General features: G+C 41.9%; 2 protein-coding genes and 1 long non-coding RNA gene across 4 annotated transcripts in view; 2 read left to right on the forward strand and 1 right to left on the reverse strand.

Moving 5' to 3' along the window:
* Positions 1 to 8,607: 8,607 nt before the first annotated feature.
* OTUD6B (OTU deubiquitinase 6B) lies at positions 8,608 to 18,970 on the forward strand. The gene is made up of 7 exons (XM_020813792.3): positions 8,608 to 8,856; positions 10,086 to 10,240; positions 11,589 to 11,681; positions 14,563 to 14,875; positions 16,461 to 16,522; positions 17,094 to 17,200; positions 18,648 to 18,970. The coding sequence occupies exons 1-7, from the start codon at positions 8,727 to 8,729 to the stop codon at positions 18,730 to 18,732; spliced, it is 945 nt and encodes a 314-aa protein (XP_020669451.2). The 5' UTR covers positions 8,608 to 8,726; the 3' UTR covers positions 18,733 to 18,970.
* LOC110090212 (uncharacterized) lies at positions 10,986 to 14,563 on the reverse strand. The gene is made up of 2 exons (XR_013545313.1): positions 12,223 to 14,563; positions 10,986 to 11,372 (listed from the first exon to the last, which is right to left on the reverse strand). It is a non-coding gene; the product is annotated as an uncharacterized LOC110090212 (long non-coding RNA).
* Positions 18,971 to 22,827: 3,857 nt separating the features above from the next.
* LRRC69 (leucine rich repeat containing 69) overlaps positions 22,828 to 27,722 on the forward strand; it is a 36,063-nt gene continuing 31,168 nt past the window's right edge. For both annotated transcript variants that reach the window (XM_072999111.2, XM_020813791.3), the window contains exon 1: positions 22,828 to 23,070. In XM_072999111.2, the coding sequence (XP_072855212.2) occupies positions 22,888 to 23,070 (183 nt within the window). In that variant the 5' untranslated portion in view covers positions 22,828 to 22,887. The remainder of the gene's footprint in view (positions 23,071 to 27,722) is intronic.

Raw genomic sequence — 27,722 nt, forward strand, 5'->3', positions numbered from 1 at the left:
ATGTCCTTCCTCTTTCATACATAGAAAACATTTCTAGCCCAACTGGTTGTGTAACAAATCCTGAAACTGTTGCACTACATTCCTTTTGCAACATTTTTTTTAATGCAGCTGCTGGAATGCTTCCATAAATACTGCTCTGAAGCCCAACGGTTACAGCAGGAGAGCCTGAAATACTGCAGAGAGGGGGTACTTTTCTTGATGAAGCAAAAGCTGTCTGGCTTGAGATGGTGAGAAGAACGGGGCAAAGAGAGGGGGGGCCCAAGGCGGATCCTGTGAATAATTCATTTGTCTCCTTAATCATCTGAACTCAAACAAGAAGGGTTTATCATCCAGGTTATCTGCTTCTCAGTCAAGGAAACTGTGTTGTAGTAATTAACTGATAACAGAAGCTGACCTGTTGTCTTTCTTTGGGTTCTAGTCCCTGTTGAATCATAAAACATATTGGCCAACGTTGGGCCAGTCCTTCTCTCTCAGCCTGACCTACCTGACAGGGCTGATGAAGTGAGGGAGAGGAGATTCCTGGAGAGTTGACTGCCTTCAGCTCACTGGAGGAAAGGCAGGATATAAATACACCTAATGCATAAGTTATGACGGAAATTTCTTTCTTCTTGTGAACAGGATCAGACTGATTGGCAGATTTAGGATTTTTGCAAGTGGTGGGTGTTTTGCTTTCTTTCTTTCTTTCTTTCTTTCTTTCTTTCTTTCTTTCTTTCTTTCTTTCTTTCTTTCTTTCTTTCTTTCTTTCTTTCTTTCTTTCTTTCTTTCTCTCTCTCTTTCTTTCTTTCTTTAAGGTTTGGTGGCATTTTTCTAAGGCAAGACATGCAATCTTGAAAATTAGTCCCACAATTGTTTTTGTAGTTGCGACATACTCTGTGTCTCTGTGTGGTTTTTGTTAAATTCACAACGATGTGTTACAGTTATCTTTTGTAGGCTTGGAATCTTTCAGTCTACCAAAAGTGCACACATCTGCATAATTTTGGTGCCTTAATAGTTATTGTCAATATCTTTTTTTCTCTGTGGAGGTAACACTGGAAGGCTTCTGGATCATACTCAGTTGATAACTAGACACCTGCAAAATAAATTGCAGGGGGACTAATTAACCATGCTTCAGGTTTTAACCTAGAGGTAGGTCAGACAACTATGGTACTAAAGGTTTTCTTTTATCCATAGAAAGAGCCCTACATTTAGAATGAAAATAATTGGCAGGTTTATTTATTTATTTATTTGATTTATACCCCGCCCATCTGGTATATTCTACCACTCAGGTTAGATTTCCCCACAACTCATTCAAGGTCCATTTTGCTAATGCCATCCTGATTATGGAATTCCTTTTCCTGGAAGGTTCATAAGGCATATTGTTTGATGCTCTTCAGGCACCAGACAAATAGCATATTATTTTCCCAGGTCTTTTAAATCTCGGCTGTAGTATTTAAATCAGATTTTGCTCTAACATTTTATTTAAAGTAGCAACTTTAAACCACCAAAGTGTACAATTGTATGGTATCTTCAGTACACAAGCCAAGTGTGATATGGGTCCTTTTAAAGGGGAAAGGTGGAATAACAACATTTTAACTCGCTAACTAAGGTGTTTTGTACAATGACAAACACACTGACAAACGTAGCAAAAAGGACATTTTCATAGGTACAGTACTTTTCTCCTAGGATATTCATGTGGGCCACAGCCAAGAGATATTTGTCAGGCTTGTTTCATATGTTAAATATGTTGCAAACACCAAATGTATAAAAAGATGGTTGCATCAGCTTGCTCATCAGTTCTTTGCGAAGAATTCTCCCCTGTAATGCCTATCAGCTTTACCCATAGTAACATATGTTACACCAAGCTACTTGTGCCTTTAGAGATATATTTACAAAAGGCTTGTCCCAGTATATCCTGCTGTGCCATAGAAAGGCCCATCTTAGCAGGAGTTATTTTCCTTGCACTGTCTTGAACATCTGCACGAGCAGATAAAAGAAGGAAACAAACATTATGGGGGAATGTGGGGGGAAAAAGAGATTCAACAAGATGAAGCAAAACCATCTCCTGGAAAGGTTCTTAAAATATATGTGCTTGCATTTTCTATCAGCAATATGACCGTCACAACTTGCAATCCTGAAGGATCATCATGTTTTCTCAGGTATGGACTGATGCACCAATTAGCCCATTCCTTCTGAAACATATATTTGGGGGGGGGGGAATGCAATTTGGGAAATGATGCATAACATGGATTACTCCATCTTAATTGGTTTGCGATCTAGGCTGATAAAAGAATTGTGATGTTATATCTGCTCAGAGATACTGGTAGCAGATATAACTTGGTAGATTTAGATTCTTGCTCTGTTAAGTTTGGAAATTCCCTTTAACAGAGGTGGCCTGGTGGCGCTGCGGGTTAAACCGCAGAAGCCTCTGTGCTGCAAGGTCGGAAGACCAGCGGTCATAAGGTCAAATCCATGTGACAGAGTGAGCCCCCGTCGCTTGTCCCAGCTCCTGCCAACCTCATAGTTTGAAAGCATGTAAAAATGCGAGTAGATAAATAAGCAGCCCCTCGGTAACGGCATTCCGTGTCTAGTCACACTGGTGATGTGACCACGGAAACTGTCTTTGGAAAAATGCTGGCTTTTCAAGGAGTTAATCAAAAGCTGCCATTTTACTTACTATGAAGCTGTTTTCTATCCAACCCTTTTCCAGAGCTGCATATTGTTTCTGTCACAACAACGTATCTTTAGTCAATTCAAGAATTTGAGGTAGTTATAGTTCACTGTTTACTGTAACCCTTAGCCATTCACAACAATAGGTGTGTGGACAGGTGTCATCGTGCCTAGATACTGGGAAAGATACTGGGAAACTGCCCCCAGAATCCAACAGCCAGCGTGGCACAGACGTGGGCTGTGAGATTTTGGGAACTCTAGTCCATACGTATAGCCTCCCCAGTATCTGTTGACCCTGGTGAAGGGTCCCGCCTCCAAAAAAGGAAGCAAAGCCTTCAGAACAACAGACTACTTCAGTCCACCCTGGGTCTTCTGGGGAAGGAATGGAGACGTCCTCACCCTGAGATGTGGGATGCTGTACCCCAAAATCAGACAAGCCAGAGCCTTTGGGAGGGGAATGTAACTCAATGGTTGCATGCAAAAGTTCATAGGTTCAGTCTTCAGGATCTCAAGGTAGGGCATCCCTGGAAACCTTGGGCAGCCAGGAGGAGTTGACAGCACTAGGCTAGATGAATGATGGGCCTGACACAGTATACGGCATCTTCTTCTGTTCCTGCTTCCCAGCCCAAGGCAGCAACTTGAAACCCTGGGCATGACTGGTAGACTTTCAAATGAATGCCCATCCCTGGAGAAATAGACTGCAGGAGCCATCCAGCCTAAGCTCTCTGACTGAAACAGGATATCAACTTTTATAAAAAAAAAAACAGCCATGTAGTAATATATGCAGCATCTGTAGCCATATGGTTGGGGAAATGTTGCATTCTGGTTTTATTGAATTTCCACTCAGACAGAGATGTGTGACAAAAATGGCTCGCTTAGCGAAATGACTGAATGTTACAGATGGACCTGGTTTCCCAAGAGGCTCCAATGATAAAACATTCATGAAAAAGAAATAAAGCTGTGTGTGCCTTGTACCCAATCCAAAACAAAGTGGGGGATACCTCTGTTAGACTGCTAATAAACAGCTTCTGTTGGTGCAGTTTTACTGGTCTAATAAAGGCACTGCCCACTCTTCTCTTCAAAACATCCAAGGGTTTTCCCGAATACGATGAATGGAAACTGACCAAAGACTCCTTGCTAAGAAGGACAGTTAATGACAGACATGTTTTCCCTAAGGGACAACTTGCAGTGCCACAGCTGGTAGAGAACCTTGTGCACTTTCACAGGGGTATATCAGCTTACCACTGAAAGGGACAGCTCAAGACATATTGCTGCCTGAGGTAAAGACTATTATGGCCAAAATCCTTTTTACATACTCACAGCAGGAAAATGGCATAACTTGCAATAGTAAATTGCTGCTAATGAACGACACCTGCAGAGCTGACTTAGACTGCTTCCTTGCTGTCTTTGTGTTTCCTGCCTGTACAGTAGCCCCCCCCCCATATCCACAGGGGTTCGATTCCAACTATCCCTTGAGTGGATCCTCAAAAATGGAAATTATAGAGAAGACTATTTTAATAGCAGCCACTATACATAGCATAGTCTTTCGCTCCCTCTAGGGGCCAGTTCTGGTAACTTCAAGTTTAGAAATATATATTTCTAGGATTTTTAATTAAAAAAAATATTTTCAGGCCACTGATAAGTGAATCAGCATAAATACCATCAATAAAGGGCCACTACTGTATTCTAAAATCAGTGGCAACTTGATCTATGGATTAAAGTTAATTGTAACAGATTATTCTTTCGCTTGCTCCCTCTGTTTTGCCGAATGTTTCTCTAGTGCATGATCTCAGCCTGGCTTTGAACCTTTCTTTCTCCCTATGAGAGATCACTCTTTTAGTTGCCTATCTCTTTGCTTGAGGCACTTGCAACTTGAAAACAGGAAGAACTTCCAGTTTCAGGAGCAATGAGGTAGCATTTGGTTCGGGGGGGGGGAGCAAGACATTTTGCCACCTAAGTGTCTCTCCAACATTCCACAGACAGAAGCTGCACTGAGTGATAGGTGAATCATGCTTCAATCCTGGCAGTGGGAAAAGGTTATCTATCACACTTGAGAACTGCAGGTTAGCTTTGGGGATGCAAGACTGACTTCACAAGTTCACTGAGCCCCATCGTACTATATCCCACTGCTGCCCTACTATTGCCCAGGACCTACCTGAAGTGGCCACCTCACTTTGTCTAATGGTAGGGCCAGCCCTGACCTGGCTTAAAACTTCTTCACATATTAGTGTTCATTTAAATCCAAATCTTTATTCTAATGCATTGTTTAATACTATACAAGCTTTGCGTTATATGGAAGATCATGGTGTCAACAAGTTGGCATATGCTACTGTCGCATCCACTCAGTGTCCCTTGTTTGTTCTCCCCAAACACTCAGGTCCACCCTCTGGGTGTGCTTACTCTTTTTATGCTGCCACCAGTGGATCTAGTCCACACTATACCAAATATATGTATCTCAGGCACGTGGTGCCAATACAACAAGTTTATTGATCTTTTAGTTGGTAAATCTGTAAATCACAGATGTGCTTTTATTACTATTTAAGACCTCTCATTATAGTACTTGGGTTTGATTACACGTTTGCTTGCATATACTTATTCACAATATCCACTTCAACAATATTCTTTGACTATCTATCTATTCACTATTCCTCCTAATTCTTTCCTATTCTCTTTAACACTCCAACTTTCCAATCTCTGTCTTAACTCTCTCAATTCAGTCTCCTCACTCTCCCGTTCTCTCTAGCTGTCTAACTGTTCCCCTAACTCTGCCCCTCCTGTCCTATCATAGGCTTCTGCACATGCGCTCCATATGATGGACAGGAGTGACGTGGGCATTCCGCCACCGCTACTGAAATACAGTTCCTCATACATACTATGAAAGATTTAACATGACATCAACTATTACGGTAACAATGTCTTCATTTAGAAAAAAGGAGAGCCCTTTCTCGTTTTTATCTTGAAACATGAGCTGCTGTGAAGTTCCCATTATCTATTCCATATAGTGTCTCTGCCACTTCTTTCTTAATCCTTCTGCTGTTCTTCTTAAGCTTATTTTTAGAACAATAGCCTTCAATCCCAAGCCTTTAAAATGGAGGAGACATTGAAGACACAAGGTGTGTGTGTGAGTGTGGTGTTCATGAGATGGAGCTTCACTTGCTCATCAACAGGTGTGCATCTCATCCACATGAAAAGAGATCCTGGATTAATGAGAAACCCAGATACACATAGAGCTTTACTAATTTTGAATTAATAGGTGCCACTGCATGTGCGTGTGTATTTTGGCAACTAGCAAAACACTTGATCACTTCTTTTCCTTCCTGTCATGGGAAGAAGAAGAAATTAAATAAGTAGCAATTTGCTGCCTTTTTTTGTTACTCAATTTTTTTTGTTACTCAACTCCCTGAGGCAACTGCTTTATTTGCCTAATGGCATAACCAGTCTTGGAATGTTTGGGTGGTCCTTGGTCCACCAGCAGCAAGGCCAGGGCCAGCCTATTCTTTCCTTCACAAATGATTTGAATACTTGAGAGAGAAGGTAATCAAAAGCCACCAAGATGTATCAGGGACAGCTGATGGATGGGTGAGATCCGATTGCAGAGCTTGGTCTTTCATTTAGTTCAGCCCTTAGAGGTCTCCATTATACATCTTTCTGTCTGTCTTTCTCTTATCATTTCTGACACAATGATGAAGTATCTTATTCTGTCACTAAGCAGATGCATTATTAATGAGAGGATTTCTACATCTCCTGGAATCTCTCTGAAAGGTTACCCATTCTCATTTTAAAATGTACTTCTGAATCTTTACTAACTGCTAGAGTCAAGATGTTTAATTTCAAACTGTCAATTGGCCAGATTCTTTCAAGACTATGAAATAAAGCTGAAACCCACCTGGAATCTCCTCATCACTGATTCAGCACTTTGATGAATTAGCTTTTAGGACTATAATTTCCAGAATTGTAATGGGATCTGAATTGTAATGTAAAGATTACAACAAAAGAATAATGAGCAGTGCCGAGTAGAATAGAATAGAGACAGATGAAAGACTAACACATTTTAAATGGCACAAGGTTTTGAAGATGAGAACGTACTTCATCAAATCCATTAAGTGTTATATGGAGATACAAGTATTTGTGGTCAGGTAGCTGGAGGAATTACGTGGTGACACTGTGGGTTAAACTGCAGAAGCCTCTGTGCTGCAAGGTCAGAAGACCTGCAGTCGTAAGATCGAATCCACACGATGGAGTGAGCCTCTGTTGCTTGTCCCAGCTCCCACCAACCTAGCGGTTCGAAAGCATGCAAAAATGTGAGTAGATAAACAGGTGTCACCTTGGTGGGAAGGTAAACAACATTCCGTGTCTAGTCATGCTGGCCATGTGACCACAGAGGATTGTCTGCAGACAAAACGCTAGCGCTATGGGTTGGAAACAGACATGAGCACTGCCTCCTAGAGTTGGACACGAGTGGACAAATTGTCAAGGGGAAGCTTTACCTTTAGCTGGAGGAATGGATTATGAGGGACATAAATAATAAGCACAGAAAAAACTAAAATGCAGAACGTACCGTGTACATTGTGTTAACGGTGGGCATACACAAAACAGATACTGAGTGACAACACAGACATCACTGCATTGATGAACAGTTAAGAATATATCCAGTGTGATGTAGTGGATAAAGAGACAGACTAGGACTCTGGAGAACAGGAGGATTTCTCGCTTGGCCATGGAAATTCACTGGGGGAGTGGAACTGGTAAAACCACTCCTTAAATACCCTAGTTCCCTTGAAATTGCTATCAGGGCTGCCATAAGTCTGCTGGGCCAGACCAAAGACCTAACAAGTTCAACAACCTCTTCCCACAGGACGATTCAAATAACATCAGAAAGCAAAGCATGGGTACATGCAGAGGCCTCCTGTTTGTTTATCCCAGAAATCCGTATTCAGAGGAACGCTGGTTCTGGAAGCAATATAAGGGCATCATGACTAATAACCCTTCTCATCCGTATATTCGTTTAATCCCCCCTTCTAACCATCCGAGTTGAGTCTGGCTTCACACCTTGGCACTCATTCAAATTTCACATGTGGTGGGATTCAAAAAGATTAGGGACCCCTGGATAAGCCAGGGAAACACAAACAAGGCAACCACGCGAAGGCACAAATATTCCAAGGAGCCACTGGGTGGCGTGCTATCCCAGTTGCACGTCGTTTCCTCCCTCTGTCTCTTTTCCGTCCATGCGTTGTTGGTTCTTCTTCTTCTCCACAGACATAGGAACGAGTGGCCGTGGGGATCATTAGATGCAGAAGCATCTTCATGCAGTTTTTAGACTATTTCTTACTGTGGCGCGAAAAGAGGTTTTTCAGCTGCTGGAAATGAACCGTGCCCACGTGCAGATGAGCAGAGCAGAAAACATTTGCACGACGTGGAAAATAGGACTGGGCGGCAGCACCCAGAAGGGGAGAAGCATCTGGTTAATCGACATAATGACGGAACAGAGAGCAACAAACTAAAAACTTAAACCGTCATTCCCTTGTTCTAATGTCGCTTCGCACTGAGGCGTCCCTATCATTGAATAACCTTCGAAAAGTCCTGTTATTATGAGTCCTGCCCTGCTCTTCCAAACTAAAAGTCTCGGCTTCTTTTATTGATAGCATTACGTTTTCCTCTTTTCCTGGTGCCTTCCTTTTTTTTTTTTTTGCACCATTTTTGTCTTTTCTTGCGAGTCTCGGCTTTGAGACTTACGCCCAAAATACCAGAGGCTCTGTTTAATCATTTTATCCTCCAGGGAGAATTCGGGCTTCGTTTGATCTAGAACCCGTCCTTTCTTTGACTCTCTGGAAGGTTTAATTTAAAAAGGCGATCACTCTTAACTATTTTCCTATCTCTATCTTCCTTTTTTCCCCCTCCCTCCCTCCTTTCCCTTCCCTGCCACTTATCTCTATGGTTTCCGCCCGCTGGGCGGGGAGGGCGTGTCTTCCGGTTGGGCTAAGCCTGGCTTCCGCCGCCGGGCCTTGCACGTGGGCCCAGCCAGGTTGGCCGCGACCTGGGGGAGGGAGGAAGAGGCGGGGTCTTCCGCTGCCCTCGCCGCCATGGAGCGGCCCGGGGAAGATGGGGGTTCGCCGCCGGCCCTGGTCGGAGAAGCCAAAGGAGGCGAAGAAGCGGGAGACCCGCTGGAGCTGCTGGCCAGGCGGCAGCGGAAGGAAAAGCGCGACCTGCAAGGTGAGGCCGGGCTGGGTTTAGAGAAGAGAAAGAGGGGGACGAGGAGGGCACAAGCTGCGGGGAGGGAAGGGGGTGGGTCGTGGGCCTGTGAACAGCTGGCCCCGCGAGGGGAGGGGGGAAAGCCTAGAGGAGAGAAGCAAGGCACTTACTTGCCAGCCAAGGAAGACCCCCCCCCCCAAGCCGGCAGGCAGCCCCCGCGGTCCTTGCACGGCGTCCAGAAGCCACCGGAGGTGTGTCGGAGCACAAGGCTTGCTTTCGAGCGCAGCCGGACCCTCGCGGTCTCCTCCTGTTTTACCTCAGATCCTGGCATGGCAACATCTGGTGAGAACGGTGTCCAGGCTGTTGTGTTTCTCCTTCTCCGGAGCTCAGCGGTTTAGGGCATCTGGCGGAGCCCGTGGTTTTAGTTTCAGTCGGTCTGTTTGGAAGGGACCACCGGTGCGCCCCGGGATGGCCTGCCGCGGGAGCTCTCCTGCTGTCACAGGAACTTCACTCAAAATTATATTGGTATATAGGCAGAGGCCCGCTGGAAGCAGGGAGCTGAAGTGCCCTGTACTGTAATTCCAGAACGGTTGTGCTCAAAGCCTGTGATGAACCCGGTCTCAGATTGTGGGAGTGTGCCTTGATTGATCTTTATTACGATCACTGACCAGCAGATGTATTCAAATATTAGTATAACACGAACATACAATTAAACGTATACAACCTATTACTATATGACTAAATATTATAGAATCTCCATAGTTTTCATTTAGAACATTTGCCACCCTCTCAGTCATATCTTATGAGGACATGAGAAACAGCCTGTTCAGTGGTTGATCCCAGGCTGTGGGACTCTTTTCGATGGATGGCGCCCTCCTTCATGCCTGCCTTGCCTGCCTGCTGTTTGGCAAAGACCTTTCTCTTCAAGGCAGGATTTTAACAACTTAAGGGACTGCTTTGGGCAGGCTTTTAATGTAGAATGTTATATTTCTATCATTATTTTTTTTCCTGTGATGTACCTTTGTATTGCTTTATCATATCATTGTGACACTAGTATTATGAATTATTTTGGTTTTATCTGTGGCTCTTTTTAAAAACCATTTGTAAGCTGCCTTGGGTCCTCTAATTCAACACAAAATTGATATAATAAATAAAGTTTGAAAAGATATTAGTGCCCGTGCAATTAAAAACTATAGTGGTTTGTGACAGTAGTGGTTAGTCCTACGCATCACCACTTTCTGTTTCTACAGCCAGAATCCAAGGAATGAAAAACACGGTTCCAAAGAATGATAAAAAGAGAAGAAAACAGCTCTTAGAAGATGTTGCCAAGCTGGAGGCTGAGTTGGAACAGAAACACAAAGAAGAACTAAAGAAACTAAAAGAGGCATTACCTGAACAGAATAAAGTATGTGTTAGGTAAACGTTATTTTCAAAGTCCCATGGACATGCTTTTATTCTTGGCCTTATGCAGAATATCCAATGAAACTGTATTGAGTATTTGTAAGTGATCAGTGCTTTTGATTTCTACTTATGCTAAGAATCTTGTCATCTTTTAGTTCTGCTTGTGATGAACATTATGTTTCATAGAGCTATAATAAATGAAAGATAATTAAAAATTCTCCTAACGTGCTGCTGCTCATTCAAGTTCCCAGGGCAAATAGATGTTTCTTGCTACCTTATTAAATTTATTTATTTATTTATTTATTTGATTTTTACCCCGCCCCTCTAGACCATGTCTACTCTGGCAGCAGACCTCTTGCTTGTCTTCCACAGTTGTCTGGATTTGGATTAGCTCTCTTGTGTATGTTGGAGAAACTTCTGGCCTATCATCATCTGTGATCTGTTTGCAAATAATTCTCTTAGCTTTGCTCCTGCACGAATTCTAATTTTCTGAGACCAGTATTGGAAGAAACTATCCTTGGCATGTATTTTTGGACAACAGTCACCATGCTGGTTCTGACAGTGTGGGAGGAAACCTTGAGGAGGTGTCGTTGTCTTGTTGTTCTCTTCACCCTTGCCCATCCTGCCTGCTTAAAACCATGCAGTCCTCTCTCCTCAATATTTTCAATTCTTACTGTACTTGAAATTATATTTTATATCTATTTTTAATGCATTTCATTATATGAAATTAATTATATAAAACATATAAATTTGTATTTTACGGCCTTATAGTTTTATTGCATTATTTACCTTACTGTTCTTTTTAATCTGTTATACTGTATTGTGGTGGCAACCCTCTTACAGAGTTGCAACATGTGCCATTAGTAGTGATACCATCAGCAGGTAGATGATCTGATTTAATTTTGAGTGGGCAGCCTCTCTTGGAAGGATCTTGCACTCCCTCTGAACTAGGTTCCTGGTTTGGAGATATTTCTTGATTCCATCTTCTTGTTAGAAGTTTAAGGCTGCAGCTTGTTTGCCAAGTTTGTCTCCTGCAGCAAGTTAATAAAATGTCCAAATTTTGAACGGTGGAGTGGTATCTTCAGAATGGTGCACAGTTGTTGTTCTGGAGCAGCTTCTGAACATTTAAAAAGTCTCTGAAATAAAGACCAAATAGAATTGGAATGGAATTATGTAAAAACATGATTTAAATGGCGGTAATACACAGTGATAGGAATGGGAAAAAACATCACACAGCTGTGAATGTTGTCAAGCTTCAAACATCTAGATTGGTACTCACTCTGAAATGGTGCTGTGACAATATCAAGAAACAATGTATGCCATATATTTAGTAACTCTTCATTTTCATTTAGGAATATTCAGCAACTATAAATATTGCACAATTAGAGCTTGAGGACAAAGACAAGATTCAGCCTTCCAGAGTATCAAAAGCGCAGAAGAGGCGGGTAAGAATCTTCTACCATGTTTCCCCGAAAAGTAAGACATAGTCTTACATTAATTTTTGCTCCAAAAAACGCATTCAGGCTTATTTTCAAGGGATGTTTTATTTTACAGTCATGTCATCTTCTGGTTGCTGCACAATGGTGGAGGGTGGAGTTTCACTTAACTAGGGCTTATTTTTGGGGGGTAGGGCTTATATTACGAGCATCCTGAAAAATCATACTAGGGCTTATTTTCATGTTAGGTCTTATTTTCAGGGAAACAGGGTAGTTGTGAATTTTCAAAAAGTAAACTATATGAGTAGCTTGTACTGTCAAGCACTAGATGTGAACTTAAATGTGAAATCTCATGTTTGCAGAAGGGAGGCTGGCATCTGGGTCCACCTCTGTGGCTCAAACAGAAATGTCAGAGTTCAGGTAAAAAGCATGGGGTTATGTCCTCCTTATGTCTATGTATAGTATCCCTTCAATCTTTTCTAGACATCTTTGGATCTATTCATTACACACCACCAATACTGTACGGTTAACTACATTGTACTGTACTGACCTGGATTTCCTGTAATTTTCATGTGGATCTTTTGCTAGTGTGGCTGTTCGTGGAAGGCAGCAAGATCCAGCAGAGGTTCCCTCCCAGAGAAAGGGTATCATTATCAGTATGTTCTTTCTGCATGGTCTCTTCCTGCTCCTGAGAATCTCCCTGCCTTTCAGAGCAGCTGCAGGGGAAAAAGAAATTACAAAGATCACTCCTTCCCTTTCTTGACTCCAGTTTTTACATTCTTCATGAATTACCTAGGAGAATGCTGTTTTGTTTTTTTTTGAGCCAATATTATTTGGTGGGTGAACATATGAAGATCCTCCAGTTATTATAAACGTGTTGGTTTTACTTAAGTTCTTTGGGGGTAATAACAATACAGAGAGTACTGCAGAGTGTATTTGTTGTAGTGGGGTATACCAGTTTTCCCCTAGTTTTGAGAATTGCCTTTGTATGAGATATAAGACAAATGGCAAAAGACCAAAATAGGTAAATTTAAGTGGGCAGTTTGAATTTGTGCATTTAACTTCAGCAAATGTGCATCTGAAGTTTAGCATTTCACTCTTTTTAGTTACATCATTCACAGATCCTTTTTTGAAAGGAAAACTAAAGAACAGATACCTTGTTGTTCCAGTATTGTGCTAAATTTATGCAACTGTTTTGTTGTTGCACGTCAACAAGTCACCTCAAACTTATGGTGACCCTATGAATGAGTGATCTCCACAATGTCCTCTCCTCAGCAGCCCTGCTCAGCATTTGCAAACTCAAGCTTATGACTTTCTTTAGAGAGTCAGTCCACTTTATATTTGATCTTCCTCTTTTCCTGGTTTCCACATTTTCCAGCATTATCGTTTTTTCCAGAAATTCTTCTTGTTGTTTAGTCGTTAAGCCGTGTCCAACTCTTCGTGACCCCCATGGACCAGATCATGTCAGGCCATCCTGTCTTCCACTGCCCCCCAGAGTTTGGTCAAATTCACGTTGGTAGCTTCGGTGACACTGTCCAACCATCTCATCCTCTGTCGTCCCCTTCTCCTCTTGCCCTCACACTTTCCCAACATCAGGGTCTTTCCCATGGAGTCTTCTCTACTCATCAGATGGCCAGAAAATCTTACTTTCTCATTGTATGCCTAACGTAGGATAGCTTTATTTTCATCATTTTTGCTTCCAAATATAGTTCAGGCTTGATTTGCTCTAGGAACCAGAGTATCTGTGAAGCTCTCCTCCAGTACCATATTTCAAACACATCAATTTTTTCTTGTCTGCTTTCTTCACTGTCCAGCTTTTTTCAGATCAGTACATGGTGGTCGGAAATATAAGAGGGTGGATGGGTCTTGGTCTTCAGTGACACATCTTTACACAGGATGATCTTTTCTAATTCCTTCATTGCTCCCTTTCCAAATCTCAATCTTCTCCTTATTTTTTGGCTGCAACTAACTTTATGTTCTCTTTCAGTTCTGTATTTGATGGATTTTGTTTCAGATGTAGTTCATCTGAGGCTAATCTATTTTCCAAAATCTTATAATTTTTTCTGTCTTTCTCTCTTTTGATGCAAATCTTATGGCTGCTCCTCTAAAAATGTCTTACTTGCCCCCCAAACCATTGTCATTCCTTCATCTGAATCCAGTCTGCTTTCCATATTTGTTCTGCATACAGTTTGAACAGATAAGGAGATAAAATGCACACTTGTCTGCCACTTTTGCCTATAGAAAATCTGTCTTTTCATATTCTGCCATAATGGTAGCTTCTTGTCCACAATACAGATTATGTATCAAAACAATCAAATGCTGAGGCACACCAGTTTCTTTCAGAACAACCCATAGTTTCTCAGGATCCATATTGTCAACACGTTTTGCTGTAGTCTATAAAACATGAACTGATGTTTTCCTGAAATTCTTTCATGTGCTTCAGGAGCCAGTGGATATTTGCAATATGACACCAAATGCCTCTTCCTTTTGCAATCCAGCTTGAACATTAGGCATTTCTCAGTCCATATAAGGTATAAACCTTTGTTGCAACATTTTGAGAATCACTTTGTTTGCATGGGAAATTAAAGCAGTCATTCTATAGTTGCTACACCCCTTGGCATCTCTTTTCTTTGCAGTTAGAATATATATTCAGTGTTTCCAGTTTGTGGGCCATTGTTTTGATTTCCATATTTGTTATCATATTGTTAGGATTTTGACAATATAATTTTTACAGATTCTGTGGCTTGAAATAGTTTTATTGGTATTCTATTTATCCCTGGTGATTTATTTCTCCCGATATATTGGTTTATGTTCATGTAAAACCAATAGGTCACTCACTCTGGGTGTTATAAGTTCATAACGTGAATAACATTGTATTCTTTTCAAACAGGATAAAAAAGCAGCCTTGGAAAAGGAAAGAGAGGAAAGAATTGCAGAAGCTGAGATTGAAAATTTAACAGGAGCTAGACATCTTGAAAGCCAGAAACTTGCACAGCTTTTGGCCGCAAGGGAATTGGAAATTAAGCAGATTCCATCTGACGGTCACTGCATGTACAGAGCTCTTGAGGATCAGCTCAAAGAGCAACAAAATTCCTGGACTGTATCAACTCTTAGGAGTCGGACTGCAGAATACATGGGAAGTCATATGGATGATTTCCTCCCGTTTCTGACCAACCCAAATACAGGAGATTTGTACAGTCGAGGTAGATAAATAACTTCCATCATTACTGATATACTTCTTACAAATGATGTCATCTGTTGTTACAGAGATAATTGCTGTTGAGGCCATTTCAGTTATATCATGTGGATGGGTCTTGTACATCTCATCTTATTGTTGAAAATCTGGACAACACTGCTGTGCGTGTTATTCAAAATGAAGCCTCGATATTTGGCGGAATGCCTCCTCCCACCAAGGTCTACCCGGATCACCCGCGTGAGTCAGGAGGTGAGGCTGAGGAGCCTGATGCCGAGAGAGGCCCGGAAGGAGAAGACACGAAACCGGGCCTTCTCAGCGGTGGCTCCTCGCCTCTGGAACAATCTCCCTCCGGCGATTCGTGCGGCCCCCAATCGTGGGCACTTTTAAAACCCAATTAAAAACATGGCTGTTTATTCAGGCCTTCCCTCCAGCCAACTCTTGATTTTTTCTTACTTTTCCTTTTTATTTTTACTGCTGTTCTTGTTTGATTATTATGTATTTGTCTATGTTTTATTATTTGATTTTATATTTGGAAGCCGCCTAGAGTGGTCCGGTGGGCCAGATAGGCGGGGTATAAATTAAATTAAATTAAATAAATAAATAAATAAATAAATTTACTGGATATTATTTCCTATGTAAGTGGGTACAGTTATGCAGCTGGTTATTGTGAAGAATAGCTTATTTACCAATCATAACTATAAAGCTCTAAACGGCTTGGGATCAAGCTGTCTAAAAGACTGCATCTCCCACTATGAGCCTGCCCAGGCATTAAGATTATCAGGAGAGGCATTTATCTTGGTTCCACCGCCTTCACAGTCGTGCTTGGTGGGGACATGGGAGAAGGCCTTCTCTATTCTTGCTCCCAGATGCTGTAATTGCCTCCCACTGGAAGCCAGGCTCGCCCCATATTTGTTTTCCTTCCACAAGCAGGCAAAGACCTTTCTCTGCAGACAGGCTTTTCCTTAATGACTGGCACTCTGAGAGGGATTTTTTCAAATTGGATTGTTGTGCTCTGTTGTTTTTAAATGTGTTTTTAGTATTTTTATTTACCATTTTTAATATGATACTTAGCTCTTTTTAAATATTTGTATACTTACTGTTTTTAGCTTTTAAATATTGTCCTAATGATGTAACATGTCTTGGGTCCTTTTAAGGAGAAAGGGTGGGGTAAAAACAAACAAACAAACAAATACCAGGTTGCAACTGAAAACACAACATTTAAGGTTATCTGAACAATTGACTTCTTTAGTGGTTTTCTTCCATTATATCTCTTTCGGGAAATATTAAAATACAGAATCACTGAACAGCCTAGGAAAAGCATGCTTTTTATATAATGAACTGATTGTTGTTAAATCTATCAGTTCTTTTTCTTGTCTTTCTTTATGTTATATTATCTAATCTTGTCCTTTGCTTCTGTATCTGTTTCCTGTGACCCACACAACTGTCTTCTCCTTTGTCTCATGTTTTACTCTGAAAATGGCTGTTGTTTTTCTGACTTTAGTTTCCATTGCAGACTTTCTTTCTGAAGCAGACTTGTTTATTTTCCAACATTAGAATTCAATAAGTTAAATTAACATCATTTTCTTTTTCAGATGAATTTGAAAAATACTGTTATGACATAGCAAACACAGCTGCCTGGGGTGGGCAGTTAGAAGTAAGTATACCACATCATACTTTTCTGATGTCTTAGTAATGCTTGGTATTTAATGAGAGTGGTATCCAACTGTAAGTATAATGGATTTCTCCTCCAACTATGTGCCCTTAAATCACCTCCCTGTACGAGGTACCCCTTCTTAGCAGGATCATTGAGTCTAGCCCCTGTCAAGGAGGCACAGTGGAGAATCAGACTCCCAACCTCTGCTCCTCAGAGGTCTATGTTGGATCAATAGGAGTTGATTATTTCCCATGGCTCGCTGTGTGCCATTATTTCACTAGGTCGTGTAATATCTGCATATCCAAACCCAGTTGAATGTGCAATAGGGCAATAGGGCATTTTGGGGTCTGTCGTGCACTGTTGCCTACTTTTGAAAATTGGAGAATTTGTTACCTCTGGCTTGCTCAGGTGCAGGTGCTGTTCCACTTTTTGTCTCTGAATCTAGGCTTCAGTCTTTTCCTTTTTTTAAAAAAGTATTTTTGTTCTTTTGCTATAATCCACATATGAAGTAAAGTGAGGTGAAATAAAGAAATTTTTAAAACTTTCAAAAACATGCAATTTTGTTTTACAGCTAAGAGCTCTGTCACACATCTTACAAATGCCTATTGAAATTGTTCAGATGGATTCACCTTCTATTATTGTTGGTGAAGAATACAATGGGAAGCCACTAACACTTGTGTAAGTAGACACTTGTAAGGGCAAAAAGGAGTGTTTATGTTTGAAGAACGTTTTGTAAGTGACTGATATTTACAGATATTTCTTGAATTAGATGTGTAAGAGCATCATTTTGGCACAGTAATGGAAAGATGCTAAATGTTGATTATTTATTTAAAATATTTTTAAATATTTGGATTTACATTTTTTAAAATATTTAGATTTAATTTTATGTAGATTACATGCAAGAGTATAAGAGCTCTTCTGGATTGGAAAAAAGGACTATCCAGCATTTTTGTACAAACAATAGTGAAACGTACATTTCTGGAAAGCTCATAAACAGGATACAAGTGCAGCAGCACCTTCCTACTTATGTTCTCCAGCAACTTGTTTTAGAGTGAGGTGGGGAAACGTCTTTTACCTGAAGAGTTGAATTCAGTTACAACGTCATTCTGGAAAAGCACATTCCAGTTGTTAACGAAACCAAAGGGGGAAAAGGAATACTCAGAAGTACCTCCATATTTTAGCTGAAACTCTTATTGCCAGTTAAAGGAAAGTTGGGAAAGGTACTGCAAATGATGGAAGATTAAACAAAAGCTGGACTGGGAAGCCATCAAATGATGGTATCATTGAGAAGTGGGTGAGACCATGGTCATTCTTATTTTTTTTTTACTTTAATTGGAAGGCCTGTTGTAAAAAGATTCAAAGTAGTATGAAAACATTCAAATTGGTGTGAAAAATAATTGATAGCATTGAGTATCGTATGTTATAAAATCAGTTATTTACAATCTTAACAGAAAAACAGGTTCAAATGATTTTTAAGTTAAATGGAAACTGAAAGTAGATTCAGTATTTTTGTTTGACATTTGAGTGTGTAGCCTGATGGTGTTGCACACACAATAAAAACTGCTTTGCTGGTTAATCTTGAGGTCAAACCATAAAGGGTTGGAATTACCCCTTCCTTGGACCAAGATGTTGCCCTTTGCTTTGCTGAGAAACATACCCAGATGTTTAGAAACTACCATTGAGCTCATACATGGTTTGTTTCGATCCTTATCTTTACTTCTTTGTAAAAACACAAAGCGGAATAGGTTAGTAATTGACCCCCACACACTGTTTTTTAAAACAATCACCCATGAATACATTTTTTATTTTTTGGTAGATGTTGAGGTCAAGTTAACACAAAGAGTATAGTGGGGGGAGTTTAAGAAAGAGGATTTGCAATTTTGGATCCTTTGTGTTTACTGGGAAATAGTGGAGTTTTTATGACAGCTACTGAGTTTTCTCTCCTTGAAATATTATGTGTAACATTAAGTCCTCATATTCAAATAATTTCCCATAATAAGCAGTGACATAGTTTCTGACTGTTATTAAGATTCATATCTCACTCTTTCTCATTAAGTGTCTAATACAGTCTTTTTTAAAATGGAAGTATTTTTAAAGTTTCTGTAAAATCTGCTTTTGCTTCTAGGTATATGAGACATGCCTATGGATTAGGAGAACATTATAATTCTGTAAAACCACTGCTGGATAGGAGTACAGAAAATGAAAGCTAGCAGACATCAGAAGACATTGGGAGATCAGTGCATCTTTGCACTTTACGCTACTTGTCTTTGGATGAGTTTTCAAATAAACTAATCCTGCTCAGATCTTTCACAAGCTAGACAAGGTTGGAGATAAATTATGTTTGAAGTCTCTTGTAAGCACTATGGAATTTAATTTAAATTGTGTTTTTAAAAATATCCCCTGAAGTATTTGCAGTGTAATTCATAATAAATTTATGTGTTACAAAAATGTTTTGTTTGCATTGTATCTTCTAATTTAGGGGCAGAATTAGAGGTCTGTGAAGGAAAGGAGGAGGAAAGTGAGCTGTCCTCACTCAGAGATACGAAAAGAGGAAGAGGGAATCGTAGAGGGAAAGTTGACTGGGGTGAAAGAGATATTGATGGGGGAAAAGGAAAAGACAGAGAAGGAGAAGGGAAGAACAGAGATCTGTCTAGTGGAGGAACGAAAAAAAGGAAAAGGGGAGGAGCTGAAAATGTCAGTGTGGGAAGAAGGTATAAAGCAGTGGTCCCCAACCTTGGGCCTCCAGATGTTCTTGGACTACAACTCCCAGAAGCCTTCACCACCACCTCTGCTGGCCAGGATTTCTGGGAGTTGAAGTCCAAGAACATCTGGAGGCCCAAGGTTGGGGACCACTGGTATAAAGGATCAGGGGGAAAGGAGATCTGTAAATAGGTTCGAGGATGAAGGAACAAGAAAGAGGAGAAAAATAAGAAAGGATTAGATTTAACCTACGAGAAAACACACAGACTTTTGAAGTACTTCCCTAACCTGAAGGTCGGTGGGTTGTTGCTGGATCCAGAGGTAAAGAAGGAAGGAGGTACAGCGTATTGGACTCAGGAATGGACAGTGATTGTTTTCCCGCAGAGACAAGGACATGGAAAAAAGGTGATCAGGCGGGAGCAGACATACTTCAAACCACCGAAAGAGGGGGACTGGGCTCGACACCCACGTTGTGGCACCATTTGCACAGTGAGGAGTGCCCCTCTACGGAGTCGCACAGATTGAGAACATTTTGGACTGGCACCCCAGTGAGTTAACCTAATCTTCAGGAAGAATCAACCTCATCAGGTTACGGACCTTTGCCAGATCTCTCTTGTTTTGATCAGATTGAAATAGTTGTTGAATCACTGAAAGTTAATAAAGTTGGAGTTGCAAATGTTATGAATAAGTCTCAGTCTTCATTTCCTGCCAAAACCGAGGAACTGCGACAACTTTCAAATGAACCCAATCACAAGGTCCTTATTCCCCAGCTCCATTGCATTTTATTTCTTATGAACAGCGTCCATTAAATACATAGTTGCAAGTAGAAAATGAAAGAATGTTTATTCACTGAAAGAACAATATATTATCAGACAATATATTATCAGCAATACATTATCAGCAAAAAAGAGGCATAATCAAAACATTGGTAGACCGTGCAAATTGGAACTGTGAAGCTCAGTTTCTCAGCACTGAACTCAACCAGCTGAATTGGGCCCTACAGGCAAATGGCTACTCCAAAAATGAAATCACAAGAGCCATCAAACCAAGAAAACAACACCGAACTGAAGAAGAAAAACAGCCACCCACAAATAAAGTATTTCTGCCATACATCAAAGGGGTCACAGACCGCACGGGGAAACTTTTGAAAAAACACAACCTACAAACAGTATTCAAGCCCACCACAAAAATACAACAAATATCAGCAAAGGACAGAAGGGACCCCCTCACCACTGCAGGAGTATACTGGATACCCTGCAGTTGTGGACAGGTGTATATTGGAATAACAAAACGAAGCATCCGCACCAGAATCAAAGAACATGAGAGACACTGCAGACTAAAACAACCAAAAAATCAGCAGTAGCTGAACATGCCCTAAAACAAGCTGGACATGAAATTCTATTTCAAAACACCGAAATACTGGACAACACCAGCAATCATTATGTCAGACTGCACAGGGAAGCCATTGAAATCCACAAGCACCAGCAGAACTTCAACAAAAAAGAGGAACATTTGAAACAACAAAACTTGGCTCCCAGCTCTCAAAAATGCAGCGTGCAAAAAGTCAACGAACTCTACCCAGCCACAAGGACCAGGGATCACTACACACAAAAGACGAGCTAATGACACCCATCAACCACAGTGACAGATAATCTCTCCTTATCACAACAAGACACCCACAACAAGACACACTAATCACCTATCTACAGAAAAAGACAAAAGCCCATCTCACAGCCATAAATACTCCACTCCCAAGCCAACTACACCAGAGCACAGAGTCCTCTGAAGATGCCGACCACAGAGACTGGCGTAACATTAGGAAGAACAACCTTCAGAACACAGCCAAAGAGCCCGAAAAACCCACAACAACCATATTATCAGACAGTTGTAGTGATTTCAGGGGCTTTATGATACTTCTTGGGATCAACGGTCCTAACCGTTGTGACCTTTAACCTTTTTTTCTGAAATCACAGCAGTTCTCTCCTGACTGCTGGTGAAAAGTATCAGATTCAGAGATTAAAAAACTACTGACTCTGATCGTAGAAGCCCAGGGAACTGACTTTCATGAAATCAGAAACGGTTCCATATAACATTGTCTAGCACTAGCTCTCCAAAGTTTCAGAAGGAAGTGGCTTTTCTTCTGTCTTGGAATGGAATGTGGGATCTGCTGCCTATAAAATATGGTGTCATAAACCTACAATCATTCTCTTTTGAATAGACCTTCTTAAAAGCTTGCTTTATTTCTCCTTTGTGTTTAATAGGATGTTGCTTCTTTCTGTGGCTAGTGTGTAAATGATCTGCTGGTCTGTGTCACCCAAATAGAACCTGAAAGTTATTAGGAGTTGTTTGGTTGCAACCTCTCCCCTTCTGTTTTGCTTAACACAAAGATAGTGGGAAGGGGACCATGAGCTTTGAAGGAAAATCATACTTCCTGGAAACCTCTGAATGTATGAGTCTCCTTTAAAATACATCATGTACCTCCCCCAATGGTGGCGCTGTGGGCTAAACCACAGAAGCCTGTGCTGCAGGGTCAGAAGACCAAGCAGTCGTAAGATCGAATCCACGCGACGGAGTGAGCCCCCGTCACTTGTCCCAGCCCCCGCCAACCTAGCGGTTTGAAAGCATGCAAATGCGAGTAGATTAATAGGGACCACCTCGGTGGGAAGGTAACAGCGTTCCATGTCTAAGTCGCACTGGCCATGTGACCACGGAAGATTGTCTTCGGACAAAACGCTGGCTCTATGGCTTGGAAACGGGGATGAGCACCACCCCCTAGAGTCGAACACGACTGGACAAAAATTGTCAAGGGGAACCTTTACCTTTACCTTTTTACCTCCCCCAGTGCCTTGTTTCAAGCAAAAGAACTGTTTCAAAACATTTTCACTGCTGAATTTTAGCTCAGGGACATCACTTTTGTTAACGGGCTGCAAAACGGGTAGGAGCCTGTGTGTTATCCACCCTGTTTTATAATATGTGGCAGGGCCTTTCCCAATCCAACCTAAAGACAAAGACTGAAACTCTATACTCAGCTACTGATTTTTGGCCCTTCTCACGAGTTCGGGTTAGATTCTTAACAGCTATGGTTTGCAAAAGGAAGGAGATTTACATAAAGTGAATTTTCAGTGAAAACGAGCTCCTCCCCCCCCCCCCCAATATCAACTTTATCCATTTGGAAACTTCGGATCTTTCTGTGAAATCGTATTTAAGACCTACTGGCGAGCAAGCAATTGTTGCCTTCTGGTTCTTGTTGGATTTCGGTGCCCACAATCCCCAAGCTGATAGGACTGATAGGAATTGTAGCCCAGTTAAGATCTTGACGGCCCCAGTTGCCTGCCCTCTTATTGGACCGTTTAACGCTGTCCAAAAACTGCAACGAAACTCAATGATTTCTCCTCCTTTCTATGCCCTTCGTTCATCACCTGACACTACGCCTCCCCCCCCCTTCAGTTATATCGCAGCATTCCCTACTCCCGTGAGCTGCGTCCTTCCTCTCGGCCTCCGTAATTTAGAACGGTTGCCGTGGCCACCGAGCGTTCTTCCGGCCCCCGCAGGAGGCCGTGCGTTGCTGTTTCCATGACGACGGGAAGAGCGAGCCTGTTTACCTCCCTCGTTGCTATGGGCGCCGTAGTTAGGCAGCGCTCCTGGCCGGGGGACGGAAGGGGGAAATGGCGGAGCGGCTGCTGCTCCGGGCGCTGCGGGCCGGACCCGCGACTCGCTCGCTCGCCTTGACGGCGCGAGGGCTCCGCCACTTGCCCCGGAGTTTGGGGAATATGAAGGCTCTGGAGGGACTGAGCCTGCGGAATAACCACCTGCGCCGGCTGCCCCAAGAGATGGAAGCTCTCAGCCGGGTGAGGCGTGTGGTGGTGGTTGGAGGGGGGGCGGGCGAGGGGTTCTCGCCTGTCTACTCTTTTCCCCTATGTCAAATGAGGGGTGTGTGTGTGTGCCAGCTTCCCTACTCTCCCCAGAGCCCATTTCCCGTGTGTTTTAAGAAGAGCCTCAGAATTAGTTTGTAAAAATAAAACGGCAGAAAAATCGTCGCCATATCGTCTTCTCAGCTATTGATAAAGACACGCTGCTGGGCACTGCTAGTCCACATGCACTCAACGCTCGTGCCCCAGTGAAGCTGAAATCATCTGTGCAGGCAATCGCCACCCCCTTTTTTTTCATTATGTGCAAGTGGCCCGGGGCCTCTTTTGTATTGGATGGAGTCGGAGGGGAGGCCGTTCATCCCCCGGTTTAATCCTTACAGTACAGCTGCCTGTCAGGATGTAGCACCTATGCTATTGCTCAGAATCCAACACCCCCACCCCCCAATTGAATCGCATGTATAGCTCCTTGCAAATTTGGAAGGTGAGGATGCTCCTTGGATGGTTCACCACAGAGAGGAATGCAGCGACTGCTAAACAAGGAACATATATTACAACCATGGTACCTATAATGTGGAATAAATACAGATTTAAAAACAAGGAACAAGGAATTTATTGTCCTTGGAGCAACAGTTTTTAGAACATTTGAGAATCATTGTAAAACATTCTTTAACAATGTGGCATCACTACAACTTGAGTTGATGAAAAAAAAGAGTACTCCCTTATGAAATGTTAGAGGGAAAATACTATAAATGCTTAATGGTTTTAAACAGTGGGCACCAACCATCCAGAGGTGATAATTTTCCTGCTCATTAATCTGAGAGAGACGGAGAGATTAAAGTCTTTGCTTAACTTTCCCATTAAAATCCCTTTGATTTTGTTTGAGAAGCATAATCTCAATATATTTCAGTTTTAGGCTCTCCTCACATTACGCTATTTTGTAGGTGGCTACTGGGTCAGTTAGAAGGCATAGGCTGAATTCCTATACCCATTTACTTTAGAATAAAGGCCAATGAACTCAAATGAGCTTACTTTTGAGTAGACACATAAAGGCTTGTGCTGAATGATTATCAACAACTGGATTAAGAGTAGGAGTGAATAGTTCTGTATACCTTTCAGTCTAAGCCTTTATTTTAAATGGGTCATGAAAGCGGTTATGGAACTTTTTATGATGCACTAAAACTTGGCAGCACTATAAGTCAACCTGGGACTAATATGTACTTTTAAAAACTTCATTTTAAAAATGTTCTGGTCAAGCTCAAATTACTTCAAAATACTTTCACAAAGCCCCATGCCTGTAGCGAAGAAGTGTTTATTTTTCCACAATTGTAAAATATTTATACATCATGCTGAAAGCAATGTTATTGAAAGTGCTGGCTATACCACAATACATAATTATACTTAGTAGCACTCTGCCAGCCTCTTTTCCTGGAATGTATCATGATTTCTTCTGTGACATATAATGGATTTATATGTAGAAGCTTCTCTTTCCTAATGTATGTTTTGGAAGGAAAAAAGATAGTTGCATTATTGCAATATGAGAAGAGTTTCAAAACCAATTTTGAACAGGGTTTAGGTCCTACTGTGGCTCAATGGCCACGATCCTGTTTCTCCAGTAGTATGTCACAGCTAGAGTTGGCCTACTAGACCAGTGAGTATTTGGTGAGGCAACTCCTCTGTAAGTTCCATTGATCCAAATCAACCTTCTCTAGCTGTCTCTTGCTATGTTGACTCACCAAATCAACATTGAATCATTGGGCCTAGTCTAGTAACTTACTAAGCTAAGCAACAGGATTTCAGCCAGTGAGTTAGAAGACCTGGCTGCAGAGCCCAGGGTTCAATTCCCAACTTGCCTTGTAGAACAGCTAGCCTGTGTGGTCTTAGACAAGCTACATGCTCCCAGAAGAAAGGAGTGATAAGCTGCTTCTGAGGATACCTAGGAAACCTTAGGAAAAAAAAGTCATAAATCAGGATTTACTTGACTGCATGTAATTAATTAATGAATTAAAATAAAAAGAGGGAAATATTTATTTATTTATTTATTTAATTTATATCCTGCCTATCTAGCCAACTCAGGACCACTCTAGGCGGCTAACAATCAACAAATAATTAAAATATACATATATAAAACAGCCAATAATAAAACTTTACAGAGATAGAAACCAAATAGAAAAGAAGAGAAAAGGAGCATCAGGGATTGTCTGGAGGGAAGGCCTGCCAAAACAACCATGTCTTTAATTGCTTCTTAAAGATACCCAGCGAGGGAGCCCCGCGAATCCCAGGAGGTAAATTGTTCCAGAGGTGAGGAGCCACTGCCGAGAAGGCCCGATTTCTTGTCTTCTCCTTCCGGGCCTCCCTCGGCGTTAGGCTCCTCAGCCTCACCTCCTGGCTCGCACGAGTGACACGGGTAGATCTTGGTGGGAGTAGGCGTTCCGCCAGATATCGAGGCCCTAAACCGTTTAGGGCTTTGTACGTAAGCATCAACACTTTGAAGTCGATGCGGAATCGGATGGGCAGCCAATGCAATGCGGCCAGAGTGGGTGAGATATGTTGGAATTTTCTCACTCCACTAAGTAATCTGGCCATCGCATTCTACACCACCTGTAGTTTCCGCAGCAGCCTCAAAGGGAGCCCCACGTAGAGCGCATTACAGTGGTCTAATCTTCTGGTGGATATGTGTAAATACACCATTCTTTGTGTTCTGTGGGGATTTTTTTTTATTTATATGAGTATTGCAAATACAATAAACCTTAAAAAGATGTTGTTTTGTTACTAGCAAAACAGTAATACCCTGTTGTAACAGTAATAGAAATACAACCCAAACTTAATGCTAGATTAGGCATCCTTCAGTCTTGAGAGACCATGGTAACGTACTCTATATGGAGGACTTGGAACAGCGTCTAGTGTGGCTGAGAAGGCCAATTTGAGAGTGACAGTCCCTTCCATACTGAAAACTAATACAATCTGTCCCCTGTCCAGCTCCCTGATTTTGCTGGTTTCAGGACTGCCTCTTTGCCTCGGCTTGCTGGACAAGTGTCTCTTCTAAATGGGAGAAGCCATGATGCACTGCCTGCCTCCAGGCTGAACGCTCAGATGCCAAGGTTTCCCATCTGTTGAGGTCCATTCCTAAGGCCTTCAGATCCCACTTACAGATATCCTTGTATCGCAGTTGAGGTATCCCTCTGGGGCGATTTCCGTGCACTAATTCTCCATATAGGACATGCCCAAGCCAACGTAATCGTTGCTGTTTCAGTAATATATACATCCTAAAAATTCCAGCTCGTTCTAGGACTACTCTGTTTGGAACTTTGTCCTGCCAAAAATGCATTGGACACAATGCATATGGAATGTGGTTCCTCTCCTGCCATGCACAAAGGGTCCAGAACTCACTGCAGTACAGGAGTGTGCTCAGGACACAGGCTCTATAGACCTGGATCTTGGTTTATGCCGTGAACTTGTTATTAAGCCATACTCTCTTTGTGAGTCTAGAGAACATGGTAGCTGCTTTGCCAATGTGTTTATCCAGCTCGACATCTAGGGAGAGAGTGTCAGAGATCATTGAGCCAAGGTACACAAAGTCATGAACAACCTCCAATTCTTGTGTGGTAATAGAGGGAGGGAAATCCACGCCCTGGCCCATGACTTGTGTTTTCTTTAGGCTGATTGTTAATCCAAAGTCTTGGCAGGCCTTGTTAAAACAATTCATGTGTTGTTGGAGGTCTTCAGCAGAGTACGCAACAACAGCTGCAACAATCAGCTGCAAAGAGGAAGTCCCACACATTTCAGCTGGACTTTGGTCTTCGCTCTCAATCTAGATACATTAAAGAGCTTTCCATTTGATATAGTCTGGAGATAGACACCTTCTGTTGCAGTTCCAAAAGTGTGCTTCAGCATGACAGCAAAAAGATCCCAAACAGGGTTGGCGCAAGGACACAGCCATGTTTCACTCCATTTTGGATGTCAAAGAGATCTGATGTTGAGCCATCAAAAACTACAGTGCCCTTCATTTCCTCATGAAAGGACCTGATGATGTTAAGGCGTCGAGGTGGACATCCAATCTTGGGAAGTATTTTTAAAAGGCTGTCCCTACTAACCAAATCAAAAACCTTTGTGAGATCTATGAAGGCCAAAAAGAGTGGCTGTTGTTCTCTGCATTTCTCCTGCAGCTGTTGGAAGGAGAATACCATGTCAGTGCTGGATCTATTAACTCAAAATCCACACTGTGATTCTGGATAGACTCTGTCTGTAAGCACCAGCCGTCTCTTCAGCACAACATGGGCAAGCAGCTTTCCTACAATGCTGAGAAGAGAGATGCCATGGTAGTTATTGCAGTCACCCCTGTCTCCTTTGTTCTTATACAATGTGACGATGTTTGCATCCTTCATGTCCTGTGGTACTCCACCTTCCCTACAGCAAAGACAAAAGATTTCATACAGCTCAGTGGTGATGATCTCTACAGCACTTGAGCAGGGATGTTATCCTTCCCAGGTGCCTTGCTGGAGGCGAGGGAATCCAAGGCTGCTTTTATTTCCGCTAAAGTTGGTTCGCTGTCCAATTCTTCCAAGACAGGCAGGCATTCAATGTTATTTAGTGCCTCTTTGGTTACTACATTCTCTCTGGAATATAGCTCAGAG

This window comes from Pogona vitticeps, chromosome 4 (assembly GCF_051106095.1).
Source record: "Pogona vitticeps strain Pit_001003342236 chromosome 4, PviZW2.1, whole genome shotgun sequence".
NCBI classification, from domain to species: Eukaryota; Metazoa; Chordata; class Lepidosauria; order Squamata; family Agamidae; genus Pogona; species Pogona vitticeps.

Coding starts and splice junctions, on each gene's coding strand:
- OTUD6B (XM_020813792.3), top strand. CDS start 8,727: ATGGAGCGGCCCGGGGAAGATGGGGGTTCGCCGCCGGCCCTGGTCGGA. Junction 10,241..11,588: donor CATTACCTGAACAGAATAAA/GTATGTGTTAGG, acceptor ATTTTCATTTAG/GAATATTCAGCAACTATAAA. Junction 16,523..17,093: donor CCTGGGGTGGGCAGTTAGAA/GTAAGTATACCA, acceptor TTTGTTTTACAG/CTAAGAGCTCTGTCACACAT.